This window comes from Sceloporus occidentalis, unplaced genomic scaffold, assembly GCF_023333645.1.
Source record: "Sceloporus occidentalis isolate IW3139 unplaced genomic scaffold, rSceOcc1.0.p SCAF_103, whole genome shotgun sequence".
Lineage (NCBI taxonomy): Eukaryota > Metazoa > Chordata > Lepidosauria > Squamata > Phrynosomatidae > Sceloporus > Sceloporus occidentalis.
The window spans coordinates 172,172-191,863 of record NW_028317083.1 but is presented as its reverse complement, the minus strand read 5'-3'; the positions used below and the strand labels follow the sequence as shown (position 1 = coordinate 191,863).

General features: G+C 42.2%; 1 protein-coding gene and 1 non-coding gene across 2 annotated transcripts; one reads left to right on the top strand and one right to left on the bottom strand.

The window, feature by feature from the left end:
• Positions 1 to 1,137: 1,137 nt before the first annotated feature.
• Positions 1,138 to 9,208, top strand: LOC149283466 (putative short-chain dehydrogenase/reductase family 42E member 2). Its single transcript, XM_089497427.1, has 11 exons — positions 1,138 to 1,425; positions 1,726 to 1,821; positions 2,884 to 2,941; positions 3,179 to 3,297; positions 3,937 to 4,012; positions 5,667 to 5,749; positions 6,336 to 6,473; positions 6,966 to 7,031; positions 7,589 to 7,652; positions 8,632 to 8,705; positions 8,999 to 9,208. Exons 1-11 carry the CDS (start codon positions 1,138 to 1,140, stop codon positions 9,206 to 9,208), a joined length of 1,272 nt encoding a protein of 423 aa, XP_089353553.1.
• Positions 9,209 to 10,527: 1,319 nt separating this feature from the next.
• On the bottom strand, positions 10,528 to 10,609 carry TRNAL-UAG (transfer RNA leucine (anticodon UAG)). Its single transcript has one exon. It is a non-coding gene; the product is annotated as a tRNA-Leu (tRNA).
• Between the last annotated feature and the right edge of the window lie 9,083 nt (positions 10,610 to 19,692).

Sequence of the window (19,692 nt, the reverse complement as noted above, 5' to 3'; positions counted from 1 at the left end):
GCACATGATGCCGCGATCTAAAGAAAGTCAAGAACAGATGAGGAACAAAGTCATTGGAATCTATCAGTCTGGAAAAGGGTTTCAAAGCTATTTCTAAGGCTCTGGGACTCCGGTGAACCAGGGTGAGAGCCACTATCTACAAACGGAGAACATCTGGAACAATGGTGAACCTTCCTAGGAGTGGCCAGCCTACCAAGATGTGATAATGGAGGTCACAAAAGAACCCAGAATAACATGTAAAGAACTACAGCCCTCACTTGCCTGAGTTAAGGTCAGTGTTCACGATCCCTCAAGTAAGAGACTGAGCAAAAAAATGGCATCCATGGGAAAGTGGCAAGGTGAAAATCACAGCTGACCAACAAGAACACGAAGGCTTGCCTCACATTTACAAAAAAAAACCCTTCATGACCCACAAGACTTGGGATAATATTTTGTGGACTGGTGAGTCAAAAGTGGAACTTTTTGGAAGAAATGGGTCCTGTGAAATCCAGCATAAAGCTAACAGCATTCCTCAATAAGAACATCAGACCAACACTCAAACACGGTGATGGTAGTGAGATCGTTTGGGGCTACTTTGGTGCTTCGGGACCTGGATGACCTGCCACAATTGATGGAAGCATAAATCCTGAAGGAGAATATCCGGCCATCAGTTTGTTATGCAGCAGGACAATGATCCGAAGCACACAAGCAAGTCCACCTCTGAATGACTCAAACAAAATTAAGGATTTGGAGGGACTTAGTCAAAGTCTGACTTAAATCCAATTTTGTATAGAATCATAAAACTGAAAATATCAAAAATATATGAGAGTACTTTTTTTGGTACTAGTCGCAAATGTTCCGAGTAAGGCCTCCAAGTGAATACATGAAGTATCTTGTGATATTAAAAGAGAGAAAAAGATTAAAAGGGAAAAATAACTGCCTTGAATTAAAGGAATACCTTTAGTATTTAGACCAACATTCCTGTACAATTCTCTACATTCATTATTATAAATGAAACTCTGAAGGACAAATGATCTTTTTTGTAGTTTTAATTTAATAATATGTATTATCGACTGCCTTACCACCTGGATTACGTTTTCCAGAATGAAGGAATGAGCGTCCTTCTGTGAGTTGGAAGAGTTGAAGAGCGGGGTTGAGATGGAAGAATTCTGCTCGGAATGCCTGAGGAACGCTTTGCCGTATCGTGCAATCACTAAACACAGGTCTAATGGTGTGGTGCCCCACCAGAGCAGACCTTTCTCCTGTATACCAAGCGCCCATGTGGACAGCAGTCGTGCAGAAATAAAGAAGGCTTTGGTCACTGGAGGAGCAGGCTATGTCGGCCATAACCTTGGATGTGCTTTGGTGAAACTAGGGGTCTCCGTTGTGCTTTTTGACATACACAAGTCCGAATGGGAGACCCCCGCTGGAGCTGTATTTATTAAGGTAAAATTTATTTTAAAATACCTTAAATGATGTATAATCTACTCAGATTAATTCAGTAAACAATTAGTTGGTTAAGAAAGTGTAATTTTTACTTTACTGGACTTCTAACACTACTCTGTCACTTACCAGATAGTTGTTTTTGAATATTAAAATGAAGCAGCATAGCCAGAGAAGGCTCTCTAGTTCTAGGACGGAATATACGCGCCACTTCCCGACACATCTGACCGGGCTGTATTATTTGTCCTATTCTTGCGCCTTTCACACTCTAGTTCCAGATATATTTTCTTTTTGATGTTTCAGAGTGACATTAGAGATTACGATTCTCTATACAAAGCCTGTGAAGGAGTTGACTGTGTTTTTCATGTAGCTTCCTTCGGAATGTCAGGATCACAACAAGTGAGTAAATCTACTTTCTGGGGGGGTTTCTACTTACACGACATGAGACAGCCATGTTTCTGGTCCATATTGTGGCCAGTATACAGTGTTTTATCAATAAGTGTAACTAATTGGAGGAAGGGAACGGCCCTGTGTCAGACTGGTGCAAAAGACCCTCAATCCTTTTTTTTTTTTATAGCCGCTATGCACAAGATGAGATTAATTGACAAGCTTTGTAAATCATCCCTTGTTGTTTTGGTCGGATTTGCCTCATCTCCCAGTCATAACCACGGAATAGTTGGATGATGGTTTTTGCCCATTATTGTAAACTTTCAGCCCTGCTGGTTCTACTATCGCCATATATAAAAATTATTCTTTACAAGTGTCAGGGATAATGATGCCAGGGACTATAGAGAAAGTTTTTCCAGGGCCCTTGATAGCAAGGGCTCCCTCTCCAGCATGCACTCAGCTGTGTTTTGGAAGGTGGGGGACAGAGCTCCTGTGGTCCCTGTAATGAAGCGGCATAACCCAGAGCTACAGGTAGGTAGGTAGGTAGGTAGGTGAGCTGAAAGGCTTATCTTTTCTCTTTTCTCAGTCCTATTGCTCCCTTTTGCAGCCCTACTGTAACCTTACCTCCAACAACATCAATACAACATTACCCCAGCCCATAAATAATATATGTCCAAATCTCAACAATCCCTTTCATCCATCCCAGACCCATCAATGGTCCCCTTCCTCAATCCCAGACCCATCAACAGTCCTTATCCTCCATCCCAGACCCATCAACAGTCCTCCTCATCCATCTTACACCCATCAACGGTCTTTATCTTCCATCCCATCAATGTTTGTCTTTCCCCAGCTTGACTGCCACCTCCCCATTCAGCCCTACAATCCATCCCAAGGTTATATTATATTGTTGCTCAGGGCCCCATATGTTGCCTTGGCCAACACTGACTAGTATTAAAAAGCAATGCATTATCAACAATGAGATTCTGCACAGATGGTAATACACAGGAAACTTCATTAACAGACAGGTATCATGCAGTCCAGATGCCAGGAACTTATGTAATATTTTCATTTTAGTTCCAGAAGCAAATGATTGAGTCAATTAACATAGGAGGGACAAAAGTGGTCATTGATGGTAAGTATTTACTCAAGAAAAGAGGAAAATATAAGTACCTGAGTTATTGTTATCATTCCTTGTTTCCTGCATCAGACTAACCATGTTCCCGGTCTCAGTCGGGGCAGGCCTTGTATAACTAGTGTATTACATGGAATAATCCCCACCCTCGTATTATGCGTATCTCTACTGTTTATTAATAGAAACAAGTGTAGTTATGGAATTATGTATATTTTATTATTTCTGTTTTCTACGCAGTTTGCGTGCAGAGGAATATCCCTAAATTTATTTACACAAGTACAGTCAATGTGGCATTTGGTGGTAACCACATAGAAGATGGAGATGAAGAAACCGTGCCTTATTTTCCACTCGATAAGGTAATATTTAAAGAAATAACCCAAATAAAGCATCTTTAAAGTATCTTTACCCTTAAATAAAACTTGATTAAATATAATAGATCATATTAAACTGTACATAGCTCAGGGAGCCGTTGTGGGCACAAGCCTGATGGTTGAGTCCTACCCTTGATGAGCTTCATCACTTACATTGAATGCTTTTTTGTTTTCCAAACATGGGTTCCACTCACTATAGAGCTGGATCAGTGAATTGGTTGCTCAAATATGTGCTTTTTTGTCCCATAAATCTTCCGCTACCGTCTGGAACATTCCAGCCAGGGGTGGGCAGCAACAGGTTTTGTGGTGGACATTTTACTAAGCGGGATCAATTTACTAAAGAGAGCATTGAAAAAGAATGGTCATGTGGCCTGAATAATGCATGGTTAAATCAGTAAGGTTGGGAATATTCCATATTACCTATGCATCATGCAGGGCTAATTTACAGTTTGATAATTAATAACCTCAAACCATTAGACAAAAACTTGAATTGCACTCTCAACTAGGTTAAGCAAATGATTACTGTTCCTTCTGAGGTTGCAATGACATAAAAACAACATAGAGCTTTTTCGATATCTATGGCAACAACCTATCAGGAATCAGAAATACATTTTGTCTTTCCAGCATCTGGACCATTATTCCAAGAGTAAAGCGATCGCTGATCAGATGGTACTGGCAGCCAACGGGACTCTGCTAAAAGGCAAGATACGTGATAGAATATGTTTTGCTTTCACATTGAGTTAGAATATAATTTTGAGTTAGAATATAATTTTGTTTAGGGCAAAAATGGTGTATTTTAGCTCAAAATACAGATACTTGGTGGTTATTTGGCTGCGGAGAATGAATACCGTAATGCGACGTTATTTTTTTATTTTGTGCATAAATGGGAATCCTCAAAAATAAAAAAGCATTGAATACAAAGTCGCTGATAATATTATTGTTAAAGTTTGAAGATAATTGTGTCTTTTTATGTTTTCTGATTATAAATGCTTTATGGCACCTTCATAAATCCAATTACGTCATATGTCTAGTAAATTGTGCTCCTGGAAATTAGGACCCAGACATTCTATTTTTATTTCTTAATGTCATGCAATAAGGACTTTTTTTTATCAGACAGGCTGGTCAAAATTTTAGAAAAAAAAAATTATCATTATTTCAACAAAAAAAAAGAAATTCTGTGGACTGGTACAAAAAAAATATGTGGCAACTCCTTAAGTTAGAAGCTGCCTGCCGCCACTTTGTCTCAGAAGTAGAATTATTTATTGTTGCGTCCCAGACCATTCCGTGGTCCAGGAGTCATTTCGGCACTTAAGCCTCAGCGAGCAGTGATAAGGTTAGAAATGCCGGTGTAAGACAAATTAACGAAAAAGTGCAACATGAAACCGAGAGCCAAGGTGAGACGGGGATAATTTTAGCCGCAGGCTTGTCACAGTAAGATCTTTCTCCACCTGATACCTGTCAGGACTCTGTAGCAAGTATACCCGCGATCATGTACTGGCAAAGTGCTGGAAAATATATTCTCTCTAAGTGTGCCTTCGGGGATCAGGTGGTCCACGTAGCAGGAGCTCTGCCACAGTTGTAACCAGAAGTGGAGGGGTCTTACTGCTTAATATCATATTGGGCCCCGTATGTATCTAAACTATTCTTATTAAAAAACTTTTTTTTTTTTTAATTAAAAAACTATTAAGAAAGAGGAAGCTGAGTGTGATACAGAATAACTCAAACTCATTAAGCACTAAGCAGACAATATTGTAGAACACGGAGCTCGATGGTGGGTCTCAAGAAGGATTTCCATAAAACCAGTCCCTGTAAATGTATATAATTATCTAGATTGTAAGCTTGCGAGCCGGGCTCTCTCCACCTAATGTATCGGTTTGTCTTAGTCTGTCAATTCTTGTCTTGTCAGACCCCTTGAATTTATGTATTGTATTAAGCGCTGCGTAAATTGTTGGCACTATATAAAAAAAAGTTGATAATAATAATAATTATACAAAGTGAGAAACCCAAACGGACACAGTAGGTTCCACCTGTTCAGGGTGTCAGCGGAGGCCACTGGGGGCCATTTAGACATTTACTTACTGCAGTATTTCTGTAATGTTTCGCCTGCCTCTATCATACCGTTGGCTGGTGTGAACTAGTAGCCCAATAACCCCATTTCTGCACGAGAACATCACAGACGGGTAATTTCCCTGCTAGTCAATAGATTGGGACTTGGCGTGTGTGATGCGGACACACTTCTGAGTTTAGCAAAACCAGCAATGCCGACACTTCCAACAAAATGAAAGCATCTCACTGTAATCACCCGGGATGGCGTCCATCTTTCTGGACTGACATCACTTTGTGTCCGTTCCCAGGAGGAGGAAAACTTCATACCTGCGTGCTACGACCACCTGGAATTTATGGGCCAGATGAGAGGAGACATTTACCAAGGCTAGCGGTAAGCGTCATCGTGCATGCAATTGTCAGAAAAGGAAAGATAGAAAACCTCAGTTTTAAAAAAGCTTTAGATGGGAGCTCAAAATGTTCAAATCAGAGCAGCCAGGGGACACTTGCCCTTTTATTTACCATTTCTGGAGCGCCAGCCACCCGCTTCACATAATATGTCTAACTTGGTAGAATATGCATTGGCTTCAATACATTGGGGTACGCTTTCCTGTGGGGTCTGCTCAGGTTAGAGGCTTGCAGTTACATAGTGCTTATAAAATTCATTCAAGATTATTAATTTTAAGTCATAGAGGGGCTATTTAATATCCCCTGATGGCCACCAGACAGACAACCCTGGCCTAGACAGCTGACAATTCATCTCAAACTAATACGGCGTGCTGATCATTTATGTACCGAATAAGTTAGTAGTACAGCATCACTAACCAGCTGCTGGTGTAAGCGCTCCCCAAACACTGGTTATTTTGGATCTTATTTTATATATATATATATATATATATATATATATATATATATGACCTTATAAGGGAATTATATGCCTCATATTTCAATGTAAATCTCCTTTTTTTGTGTTTCATCAGACAAACGTTGAAAGAAGAGTAATGTGTTTTAAGTTTGGAAGCAGCAGTGCCAAGATGAATTGGATCCACGTGTGCAATCTGGTGGAGGCTCATATCTTAGCTGCCAAAGCACTGACCGCTAGCAAAGAATTCATTGCAGTAAGTATGAGATGGAATTATAGCCAATACAGTGGAAGCGCGATGGAACACGGCTCTCTTGTGTAAAAAGTGGACCCTTAATCTGAGAGAGCAGATCAGAGGGGAAGAGTGGCTGAATTTCATGGCATACCTCCCAACAGTCCTGATTTTCATGGGAAAATCCTGATTTTCAGGCACTGTCCCTCTGTCCTGTGTAGCTACCCACTGTCCTGTTTTTCAGGGCAGTGGAGATCGTGGCCCAGTTCTACCCGACTAGGTCTAGGCAGCTGTGAAATCAACGAAGGCCTGCACAGACTTCCATTGCAGCTCCCATGTGGCCTCCTCCCGTCCCTCTGAAGCAACCAAACCAGGAGCCTCCAGGGCAGATCATTAGAGTTTCAAAACCTAATGATACAGATACCCAAGAGCTGCTCAGTGGATCCCCATGTGTGATACCCACCAATAACGTATGCATTTCTAAGAAAAAACCTGTGTTTTGATTATTTGTTTCAGAGCGGAAAAGTATATTACATTCACGATGGCGACAGTTTCAATTGCTTTGATTGGCTTCATCCTTTGGTAAGTTCGTGTCTTCTTTATTGAGAATAAGACTGGATTTAGTAATAGGATTGTCCCAACCTTTATTCATTGGTTTGTTAAATAACAATATGTGTAACATGTCTTAAAAAAACCCTCCATGACACTTGAAAAGCTAAATTATTTATTGACGAGCTATAAACAGATGTTTAAAGCTCTAAATCAACTGCCATGTCCTCCCTCATTCCTTGCTTTGGGAAAAACTAGATTTACTCTCAAGCCCTAAGTGGTGATAAACATTCCAAGGAACTTCCCAAGTATGGTCACCTACTGGTCTTCTCCTTGGTCCGTAAAAGAATTAGGAGAGGGATTAGCTGGGCCAGGGAGATATCGCAGGCTGATGCGGGGGACAGGGATACCCTTTAGCAGAAGCAAATACCCCCACAGCCTCTGGGGCAAATCGAAAGAGAGATTATTTCCAGGTATGGTGGTGAACAAGTACTGTAGAATTATAACAATTCGTCAGGTTTAAATGTAACTTGAAAACAATAAATACATGGCTTAGCTGGAGACTTTCTTGACCTCTGTTTCATTTCTAGTTTGAGAAGCTGGGCTTATGTGATCCATGGATAACCCTTCCATCGTCACTGGTTTATGGAGTAGGTAAGTAAATATACATGGTAAAGCTCAATATAGGCCTTTTGTGTGCATATATATACATTTATTAGACAAATCAGTTACACACTTGCAGCGTTAGTTATCTTAAGGAACTTGGCTAGACTATCACAAGAGCAATAATATCTATTCACGTTAAGATGAGTTGCTGCCAATTGCACTTTGAGTGTTTCCATTCATGTTGAGTGGAACTTGTTTTGATATCTGGGACCGTCTCAGGGTAGTCCACCCAGAGCTTTCCCTCTTCTAGGTGAGTGGCTTTGTGAAGGGGTGAAGCTATTTGCACATAGAGGTGGGGCTTTTATTGAGTAGGCGGGGACAGGAGGTGGGCGTGACTAAATGTTGCTCCCCTGCTTCTATAAAGAAAAAACAGGGCTTCCCCCAGAGACTCCTGGTCAATCCCGGATAGTGCCCAGGTACGATGCGCGCTCAGTTCTTCATCCTAAAGAAGCAGGTCACGTTTGTGTCAACCTGACACAACTCGGACCTGTCTGAGAAGACTCCATAGTCTCCAACACGATTTCCAAAGAAAAATGTGATTATTTTAAGATCACGTTTATGTTCCTGCATTGCTGTTCACACATACGTATAGACGCAGAGACATGATTATTCAGCGCTCTTGGGTTTCTTACCACAATATCTGCTGTTACTCTATAAATAAATGCATTTATTTATAAACCGTTTTAAATGGTACAGTTTAATATACAGAGTAAAATGACTATTTAATACATTAGAGGATAACCTTAGGTTACATGTAATTATTATTATAAGTCTGCCAATTGAATATAATGCAGAAATATTACAAAAAGTGTAAAGCTGTTTAGAAAAGCATATTAAACTGTTTCAAACTATGTATCTGTGCTAAGATTCCACTTAGAAAATGTCCTCTATATCATTTCATTTAGACTCACTTTTTTAATATTTATCAAGTAACGGATTTAAATTATTGGCATTTAATGTTTTGCAGCTTTTCTTCTGGAATGGCTACATATTATTTTGAAACCAATTTTGAATTTGAATCCATTGCTGACAAGGACTGAGGTAAGTAAATTTATGATTTTTAATGATATTTCTGTGATTTTTGAGAATTCCTGGGCAGGGGAGGGCTAGCAGCTTTTCGCCCGAGGGGCAAACAAAGCCAGGTGGACCCTACTCCCAACACCATCTCGTATACACACACACACACACACATATATATGACACATGGATAACAAATTGATTAATAAGCAGAGAAAGACATTTACAAAAGGCAGTAGTTTTTAACAATTTGTGCGAGTTAATGGATACTGTATATTCCCCGTCTATGCTGATAAACAATGTGCTCTCTGTTACAGGTAACAAACATCACGATAACGCACACGTTCAGGATAGATAAAGCCCGGAAGGAGCTTGGGTATAACCCACAGAAATTCTCCTTCGCCGATGCCGTGGATCATTATGTCAGAAACAAGCAGAAGTCGTTGCAGGACCAAAATGTTTTTTGCAGTCTGTTGCTTGTTATGTTCTGCTTATTTGTTTGTATGTGTTTCCCATTTCTTTTGTAGGGTCTTCAAAACCTAGTCCTCCTCTTTTTCACCTCGACTCCATTTAGCTGCACAGCAATGTTTCATTCACAATGATTTCGTCATTTTTCCATAATAAACTCCCATACAGGACAAGCAATTTCCTTACTACTGTAAATGGACCCCCCCCCCCGAAAAAATCTAATATTGTTAAACCAATGATATGGCGATAGAGAGAAATACTTATAACACCACTGGTTCATCCGAATGCTTTATGGGACTACCTGTCAATTACAAAAGTACTGTGATGTTCAACCTGCCACCACCACTGGCCTTGATACCTACGTGGGTGGGCGGCAGAGGATCCGGAAGGGTAGACTTTGGTAGTCCCATAAAGTGGCCCAGGGCATGACATCTGTATATCTAGTGGCACGTATTTCTCTTTGCATGCAACCCTGCATGTTTCTCCTACTTCTGTGTGTGATAATGATTGGATAAGTACCAGAGACACCGACATTCTAGATCCCTCTTTCTAAATCTTGCTGAGCCTCTGGACTTCTTGGGAGTATAAACACCACCTCCTTGTGGCCATGATCGTAGTCCCACTCTGGCCACTTTGGAGTATTTAAAACATCTTCAAAAATATATTGCACAGAAATTTTTTTTAGGATTTCAAACTATAATTCCATACCAAGATGGAACTTTTTACTATAACGAACATAATATTTATTTGTTAAAAAATACACTGTTCATTGTTATAATGTTATTATTATATTATTGTACCGGATACTGGATGTCTGTTCAGTGGAATTCAGCTAGTGCTGAGTATGAAGTTGCGCAGAGCTATAAGCGTGAAAGTATTTTATGTACATCTTATTTATTCACTGTGTAAAACTACAAATAAACCTGTTTTTACACATTACAAAAGGCATGATTTATCTTCCGTCTAATAATATTTAAAACGGTAAGCACCAAAAACCTAACTGTAAGTCCTTGTCTGTTGTTTATTGTTTAAGGGTATATTATGTACCCTTCCTCCAGTTGGGAAAAACAGAGTAAATTTCTTGCCCGGTCAGTACCATTAGTAGTCAGTGGCCAGTTATCGTGGTATTCTCCCCTGCCCTTAAACTTCTACCTGACATGCCTAGGGACTTCACAGTTAGCCCTCTTGGTGCTTCCTTTCCTGCACCCACAGGAGGCAAGGAATGTGGTGGCATTAAGTTCTATGGTTCTATAAAACTGCCATTATATGGATGATCTTTTGTGATTTCGTTATATAAAATTGTATACATCGATTTTAAAAATGAATATGTCAATCTAAGTATATAATATATATATCTAACAGCATCACGAAAATATCATGGCAGCGGTGGGATTCGAACCCACGCCATCGAAATGACTGGAGCCTAAATCCAGCGCCTTAGACCACTCGGCCACGCTACCATACATCACTGACGCTTTCCGAATTTCATACACGTTTCTAGCAGCTATATGTCCCTTCCTATAGTGGAATTTGTTTGTTGCACAGATTTTCTGACACACTGCGCACACGAATGGTTACATTTTCACTACATTTTCTCCTTTTTTTCTGAGCAAACATCACTTTCTCACCAACATAATTACGGATTAAATGCAAACGTAAACAGATGCTATTCACTATTTTGCCACTAGATGTCAGCATCTACATAATAAGCAGTAACCACAGCATTCTTCCTGGTGGAAGAGTAATAGTGTTAACCTCTTAGGCCCCAGGTTCTCCACCGTGCTCCTAACATTTGCATCTTACATATTAATTAATTAGTGAATTTTTTTTTTCTTCAGTTTTTCAGGATTTTATAGTTCTGCACCTGTGACATACATTTCAGTTTAAACATTAATTCACAGAACGCTTTACAAATGTTGTAAAAGTAAGAGAGATAATTATTTTATTACATAGAACCACAGAATTCGACAAAAAACATTCGGCCCATCTGATCTGCCCATTTTCCTGCTGCAAACACTTAATCTATTCAGACTTAGTCCTTCTAAGCAGCTTGAAGTAGCCAATCAGGGACAGGAAAGCACAGCCATTGAAATCAGAGGGAGGCCTTGCCATGCATGCGCACCGGTGAAGGTCCATGAAAATTGTCCACCGCAGAGCCCAATAAATGCCCACCATGGGCAATATTGGTGCCTACCCTGATCACGTGCACAGAGATATGTTCAGCCAAACACATTCCCTGCACAGCAAAGGGGCAAATGTTGGCATCAACATCAATGGGTAACAGTGTTTTTGATTGGCTGAACTTTTAAAAAAAAGTATCCCTATTACATCGGGGACAAGGGACAAAAGTAACCTAAAGTTCTGTTGTATGCCGCAAACACTTTCAATAATTGCAGTGCATTCGATTCCAATGTTTTGTGAAGGCCTCTGAAAGCATCAACTGAACGATCCTCATAGGGTCCTCGGTTTATGGATATAAAGTGAAATAAGAAGCTGTTGCCTTTTATTTGATGGCTATTAAAATAATACAGACCAGCAGGAGTGAGAACGGTTCCTCTGAGTTCTTCTTTTTAAAGTTGTGTCAATATTTCCTTATTTACAGGATGAGATGTGCGGGACACCTCCTGTTCCAAGAATGTTTCTTTACTTAGACTCCTGCGCGTAAAGGCTCGGCAGTACTGGAAGCAAATATTGTAACCTGGGGAGCGGCTTATTTATGATCAACAAGCTGCAAGCCATTAGGGACAAATCCAGACCATATCCCGAGGACAGCCATATCTTGTCACTATTGGGGAGCATCTTTATACTAAGTGGGAACCCAAGCAAGCTTTTACCATAGTTCCACCCAGTAAAACTAATACATGCTCATTAAAAACCAACCAGCAACTTATGCAGGCTTGGCCCTAGGGCATCCCTGACGAGTCTTGTTTTGACCTGTATTCCTAAATTCTGGGAAAACTGGTAGCTGCACCTACATGGTGCCCGTATCGATGCCCGTACGTGCATGCAAGAGCAACTCTTAAAGGTGGAAACTAAGTATTTTACTTAAGAAAATCTTCAGAAAATGTAATATATGTAATTACTGGGTGAAGCACCCGCTTCTCCGGGTCTTGACACGCCCCAGTCCCCACCCATTTTCCCTTTACAAGGAGGCGTTCCCCGCTGCCGTCAGCGGGAACGCCCCCGACATCAGGGGGAACTCCCACCGACATCACAGGACCGCCCACTGACGTTAGTGTGCCGTCCTGGCCGCGTTCCGCAAAGGAAGGCTCCGCGTAGCCGGAGCCCAGAAGTTCCCAGGTATAACAATCCAAAAGAAAACAACCAGGCCTGGACTGGCCATCAGGCAAATGCCCAGTAGGCCACTGGCCAACAGTGCCCCTTTCCAGCATACCTGGGAACTCTTCGGGGTTTGGCCCAACGTCAGCACTATGGCCCAGACGTCAGTGGGCATCCCGATCAGGTGCTATAATGTACGGCCACTGGCTGGATATACCTGACCACACACTACATGAGCATAAAAACATAACATGCAGCTAAGCATATCCAGCAATCGGCCGCACGTACGTCATCCTTACTGGATTAGAAATTCCTCTTGGAAACCTCTTTCTGACCCTCAATGCCTCTCAAATTCCAAGTGTTTCATTATTGGGAAGTAGGGTGAGGGAGCACTTCCCAGAGGCCACCCATCCATCATACTGCGGCTGACTTTGCCGTGCTCCCCGTATGTTCGAGGAATACGTGCCATGTATCATCTGACCAGGTCCTGTGTTCTATATCTGCATCTCAGTCATGTGTAGCAACCAAAGGTCAAGTGAAAAAGGTCACGTCATGTCGAGAGCCACGTACATCATAAAACGATGGGTAACTTGAGCGATACTTAAAATAGACCTGTCATCTACGACAAGACCTGTTACATACACGCGTAGTATAAACACGGAGAGAGCGTTCATAGGTGTACGGGGTCACATTTTCACAGCACCGGCTGGTTGACGAGGGCACCATTGCACCTCTGACACTTTCACCAGTATTTTTTTTTTTTATTTCACCCCAACACTTCGAGGAGCTCCTTATCTCCCCTCCTCACCAGAAAAGCCGGGACCTGGCTTCAGCATGGTGTTTTTGGTGTTCGTGAACAAAAATCAGAAAATCCATAAAAACACACGCACGGTGCAAAAAAACTGCAATCTTGTATGTAAAAACTACGTACAAAGTGCTCCATTTTGGAAGCTCCAGGCTGGTGTAATAAGCATTTACCACGCGCCGCACACCTAGCCTAAAAAGGCTGCGGCAAGTGCCATGTAAAAAAAAAAAAAAAGTGCCTGAAGGAGTCCAAAAGTGCCGAGCGCGCTTAAATATGAGCACAACCACTGAAATATATCGCCCAGGCTGGACCAAGCATGGGGGGCTCTGAGACACTCGGGGCTCCGAGATACCCAGCGTTAAGGCCAGAAGGGGCTTTCAGGCGGGATTTACATAACGTCTGGATCCTTTCTGTTACTTTTATGAGTTTTGGACAGTACTAGATGGTGTGACCGGTAGTAAGTGAATTAGCGGTTTAACCGTATTTGCCTTTCTGGCCTATGTTCCAAGTGCCGCACTCATAATGCGACATTTTATTAGAAGACGAACTCGGCGAGATGCCTCGTAAATGACGATAATGAGAAAATTGCCCTTAAATTTGCTTACAGCGCAGGGATACAGATGTCGGGGAGTTTAACCGAAACGAGTGTTACCAGAGGATCGTTGTCTTTTAAATGAATTGCTTACGTGATTGTCCAGACGTAGCCTACGGCCAGAGCGGCTGGCGCATGTCACGGCTGCCATCGGGATTCGATTAGACCCGCAGTAATTCGGTGTCTCTCCAGGTCTCCGTCGGGTTGCCATCTTTCATAATGTCTTTATCTGGTACAAATTCCACGTATTTGTGCCCCGGGGCTCCTAGACACCCCCCCTATTGTGCATTATGGATAATCTTCCACCGGATGGCCTATTCCCATGTATGTAAGAAGCGGCAGGGCAGGCCATCTGGACAATGCCCAGTGGGCTTTTGACATCCCATACCCTGACGCCGGGACACACATCACGTGAGCATACAAACGTAGCGTGTAGCCACGCATATCTAGACATTGGGCGGCACGTGTTACAATTCAATCACACGCGTGCCTTTCGCCCTGCTTTCTATGCGCTCCGCCTGTAAGCGAGAAACCTAATCCTGCGCGATACAAACCAACGGTCCAAAACCACATGATCTGCAGAGGAACATAATTCACATACATGCATGCATGGATATGTTACGAGTTAGTATGTTACCCGGGAAGGCTCTCATGATCTATTCTTTATACTAAACATTTGTGCAAACATTTAAAGCAGCAATGGCATGATTTAAAGAGATTATACAATAAACCAGCGATTGGGTGACTGCCCAAAATCTCATAATAATAACCCAAAACTAATCCTTCCGCCGGCCAGCCACGTGCGAGGGGCCAGGGGAGATGTTTGGCATAGAACGCTGGGCTTGCAGAGTGGGCGGTGGCATAGAACGCTGGGCTTGCAGAGTGGGAGGTGGCATAGAACGCTGGGCTCGTAGAGTGGGCGGTGGCATAGAACGCTGGGCTCGTAGAGTGGGCGGTGACATAGAACGCTGGGCTTGCAGAGTGGGCGGTGGCATAGAACGCTGGGCTCGTAGAGTGGGCGGTGGCTTAGAACGCTGGGCTTGCAGAGTGGGCGGTGGCTTAGAACGCTGGGCTTGCAGAGTGGGCGGTGGCTTAGAACGCTGGGCTTGCAGAGTGGGCGGTGGCATGGAACGTTGCCCTGGATGGGTGGGCGTGTGGGTGGGGCTGTCAGGCAGGAGGAGTTGGGTGTCAAGCAGTGACTCTTCCTTGCACATTAGACAGTGTGCGATCAGTGAGTTCCTGTGACAGCCGTTTGCTGGCCTTGTGCTCGTCCATTGTGTCTGCAGGGAATCAAGATCTCCAGACCAAGATCCCCGCATTCCAAGATCTGCAAGACTGCCGGGTGTGCCATCTGTGCAGGGTAAGCAAGCCATGCCCCTTGGTATATTGCAAGATCCAGAGTTGTTACTGGCCGTCTAGATCCACCATGATGAAGTCAGATGTCTAAAGACTCACAGATCGAACAGTTTAACCCTATAGCTGCCAGAGGGTTCATCATCATCTTATTGATGTTGCAGCCTTTCTGTAGTTTACCGCCTTATCATCAAGCACCTATTAACCACTTACAGTGGGGATGATTTTTAAAACCTCCCTAATGCAGCAGCAGTGCTAAACAAATGCACCGATCCATGCAGAAATGTGTGAGTGAAGGGAGGTTCTCATATAATGCGGTGCAGTGTTGTTCTCGGTGGCGTTGAATGGGTTAAACATATCATGGCACATGTTATGATTGGCCAGAGCATGTTGTGTGCATCAGATTCCGTGCATCGAGAATAAGAATGTTTTTGTTTTGAAGGCCTGGCTCAGGGCAGGGATCGCAGCTGGTGTGTGCAGCCCTGTACGTGCAGCCCCGTATGTGCATTAATGCCTTTTAGGGAAATGACTCAATGTCATGTGTTTAACCCTATGTGTGTGTTATGGATCGAAAATACGATTAAGGGGCTCGATCGTTGGTATTGTAGGCGAGTCAATGGTGGGACGAGGAAAAATGTATGGATTGAGCATCGCCTGGCACCAGATGTTCTGTCTGCGCTGCCTGATTCACCAAATAATACCAAAGCAAATAGTTTCATTTCACATCAGGATTGGGCAAAAACATTACATTACAGTATTAATTGCAGGGGTCAGAACACATGGTGATCAAAAGGCTGTTAAATATAAAAAAAATTCTCGCCATATGGATTATGTAGGTATTTAGAATGCAGCCTGTGTATTTCCTCCCCGAGGATGCCGTAATTCTATGTAACGTAGCGGTTGGCCAGGATTATAACCTCTAATATCTTTGGCGTACCTGAAATTCCAGTCTGTTCATCTTTCCTGTGCAGTCTGTCACTGAAAGGGTTCGATTGTTCTTGGTATTAATTGATTTATATAGCGCTGTCGTACTCTTCAGCGATGTATAGTGGGTGAACAGGACATAACAAGCAGTGCATCACACTTTTTACTTTTTTGACTTTACTGAGAAGGTAGATAAATGGAACAGCCTCACAGCAGAGGTGGTAGGGTTAATACAGTGAGGGAATGTAATCATGCACGGCATAGTAATGACTGATTGAGGTCTGAGTCTTTACAGCAGGGAAAACAGGCAGACTAGACGGGCCGAATGGGTCTTATCTGTTGTAGCGCGTTTGACAGTCTGCTGGACAAAGAGATGCTGCAGAGACTTTATTAAAAGCAGGCAGATCTTTCAGATAATGCGTTGTATCTGTGGATATACATACACCGCGTTTTTCACCTTTAAGTGGACCGATTGACAGCGTTATTGTGGCCCCCGGGCCAGTCAGCGGGGAGAGACATTGCCGTGAGAATGCTTGTGTTGCAGCCCATTTTGTTGGTGGGGTGAAATAAATTTCCCTTTGCGGTAGAGTATCTCTCCGCCTGGATAACTGTATGCTGGGTCAGAGGAGCAGCTTTTTAGTGCCCGCCAGCGATGATCGTATATGAATGAACCTTTATACACATTTGTATAAATCCTGCCGGTTTTGGCTGCTTGAAGTTCTCTGGCAGGAAAGAATTCCCCATTGAAATCACTGGGAGCACCTTCTGTCCGTGTGCGCTGGGGGTCAAAGCCCCTGGGACTAATGCATGATCCAGCGGTGGGGCACACTGTTGGTGAGTGTCCTGCAGTGCTGGGCAGAAGATGTGCTCGATGGGACGCATCTCCTGTAACACAAGGACTGGGTGGGGGGAACGTCTATGTCACGGCCTCCGAAATTCCATCACTAGGAAGCGAGGCACACCTATGACACGTTACCCATGACACGTTGCCCATGATGTTATCTCCCCTGCCTCACAAAGGCAGCCACAACTAATCAGCTGCCACCAAAAGGGAAGAGTAGCTCAACAGGGGAGGAATAACCCCAAGGGAAGGTCTGCCTATGGGGAACAGGAAGTCAGGATGGCTGCTCCCATGGGAAATGCATAGGCGTATGTTACGTTATGTAGGGTTATTTTTTTATATACCGGACTGTGTAAAATAACACTGTGCAGTGTTGTGCGGAGGAGGATGTGTTAGCCTTTCGCTGATACCTGGTTCTCGGCCATTTTTCTTTCCCCTTCTCCTCCTCGAGAGGGATTTTCCGCTTGCTTTTCTTGACTAAATGCTGGGCTCGCTAATCCGGTACGGACTGCTCACAAAGGCTTCCTGAGAGCTTGTTTGGCCTGAAGCCATTGTGCTGCTCCTAGGTTATTTCTTTTTTTTTTAAGGGTATTTTGTACCTTTAAACAGCTTGTGAACTTTAACCTTTCCCCTTACAGACCTGAATATGTATATATGTGCTCTAGGTCAATACGCTCATACACTGCCTCTTAGAGTCAATCACATTAGGGTTCTGTTACATTTTATTTGATAAGAGCGCCTGCAGATTCAGTAGCGCTGAACAACAATATAGTTGACAGTAAATGAAAAGGGCCCGTGATCTGTATGGCTCTCCTTTAGGTGTCATCTCCATTATCTTTAAAGTGCTGATTACTGGAGCCTAGAACTACTGGTTAAACCAAGATTTTGGTATAAGGGGTCGTCGGCACAAACGCTCTGCCTGGCAGACCTTTATTTTATATGATACAGGATCACGTGCACCGGGTTCTGGGTGTAGGGACATTAACGTCCCGGGTCTTCGCAAGCTAAATCTTTCCAGCCGTCTCCTAATATGATAACAGATGGGTGTTTTATTAACACGGATGTATTCGCCAGGTAATCGCTGGCACACCTGTGCCGGTACAAGCAGACATTGAAAACCTGGGAGACGGGCACAGGAATGGTCTCGAGACATTTCTTCTTTCAGGGCGATTTAAACAGTTTGCATCAGTCTAGAGATGGTGCGAGACGCCTCTCTAATAATAATAATAAACTCTCAGGGACAACTTGAAAACCAACATTGGAAAATACTATAGATAATCTATGTACTCAATAAAAAAAAATATAGTATAAAAAATCTATATACAAATACTATATAAAAAATATAATCTATATTATATTACTATATAAAAACATAGTATATCTAATACTATAAAAATATATAGTATATATAATCTAGATACTAATACTGTATAAAAAATAATATATATATATAATCTTTAAACTAATACTATATACAAAATAATATATACAATCTTTATACTAATACTAAATAAAAATATGGGATAGGTAATCTATTTACTAATATATAAAAATATGGGCTATATAAAATCTATTTACCGTACTAATATATTATACAAAGTAAAGTATATACAGTATGATCTATATACTATACTATACTATATACAAAATGTAGTATATATAATCTATATTATAAAAATATATATACCGTATTTGCTCGATTATAAGACGAGGTTTTTTTCAGAGCAAATGCTCTGAAAAATACCCCTCGTCTTCTAATCGGTGTCGTCTTATAATCAGACCTCAAATAGAGGTCTGACTAAGATCCAGATCCCCCGAACCGCTGCAGGGGACCTGGATCCTTCTGTATGTGGGGTGGGGGGGGGTGTTAAATGGGGGCATAGGGCATTTCTGGAGGCAGAGTGCTCTGTGAAATGCCTTTTAACCCCCTTAACGCCACTCTGCCTCCTGAAATGCCTTATACCTCCCTATATGCCACTCTGCCCCATAATATGCCTTTTAACCCCCTAAATGCCAGAGTGGCATATAGGGGTATAAGGCATTTCTGGAGGCAGAGTGCTCTATACAATGCCTTTTAACCCCCTAAATGCCACTCTGCCTCCAGAAATGCCTTTTAACCCTCTATATGCCACTCTGTCCCATAATATGCCTTTTAACCCCCTAAATGCCAGAATGGGATATAGGGGTATAAGGCATTTCTGGAGGCAGATTGGCACATAGGGGGTTAAAAGGCATATCATGGGGCACAGTGGCATATAGAGAGTTAAAAGGCATATCATGGGCCACAGTGCCATATTGGAGTGGCAAGCCTGGGGGCAGATGTGCGTAACTGGGGGGCAGGTTGGAAAATACAAGGGAAAAAAAACAAAAAAATTTTTTTCTCAATCATAGCTTTTATTAAAAAATTTAATAGTTTACATGAATTAACATTTACTGGTAAAACTTTTTTCCTATAGGGTCGTCTTATATTCAGGCTTTTTCTTTTTTTTTTCCTAAATTAATATTCAGATTTTGGGGGGTCGTCTTATAATCAGGGTCGTTTTATAATCGAGCAAATACGGTATATAATCTGTATACTAATATGATATAAAATACTATGATAAAAAATCTGTCATATAATTGAACGTTGATGGATTTTTTTCCTTTGCGTTTGTTTTACAGACCCTTCGCTGAATGCTTATACACAGCAACACTCTGGATATTCCAGTCGTCCTATATATTCTTCTCATTGCCCAGAGCTCACGTGAAC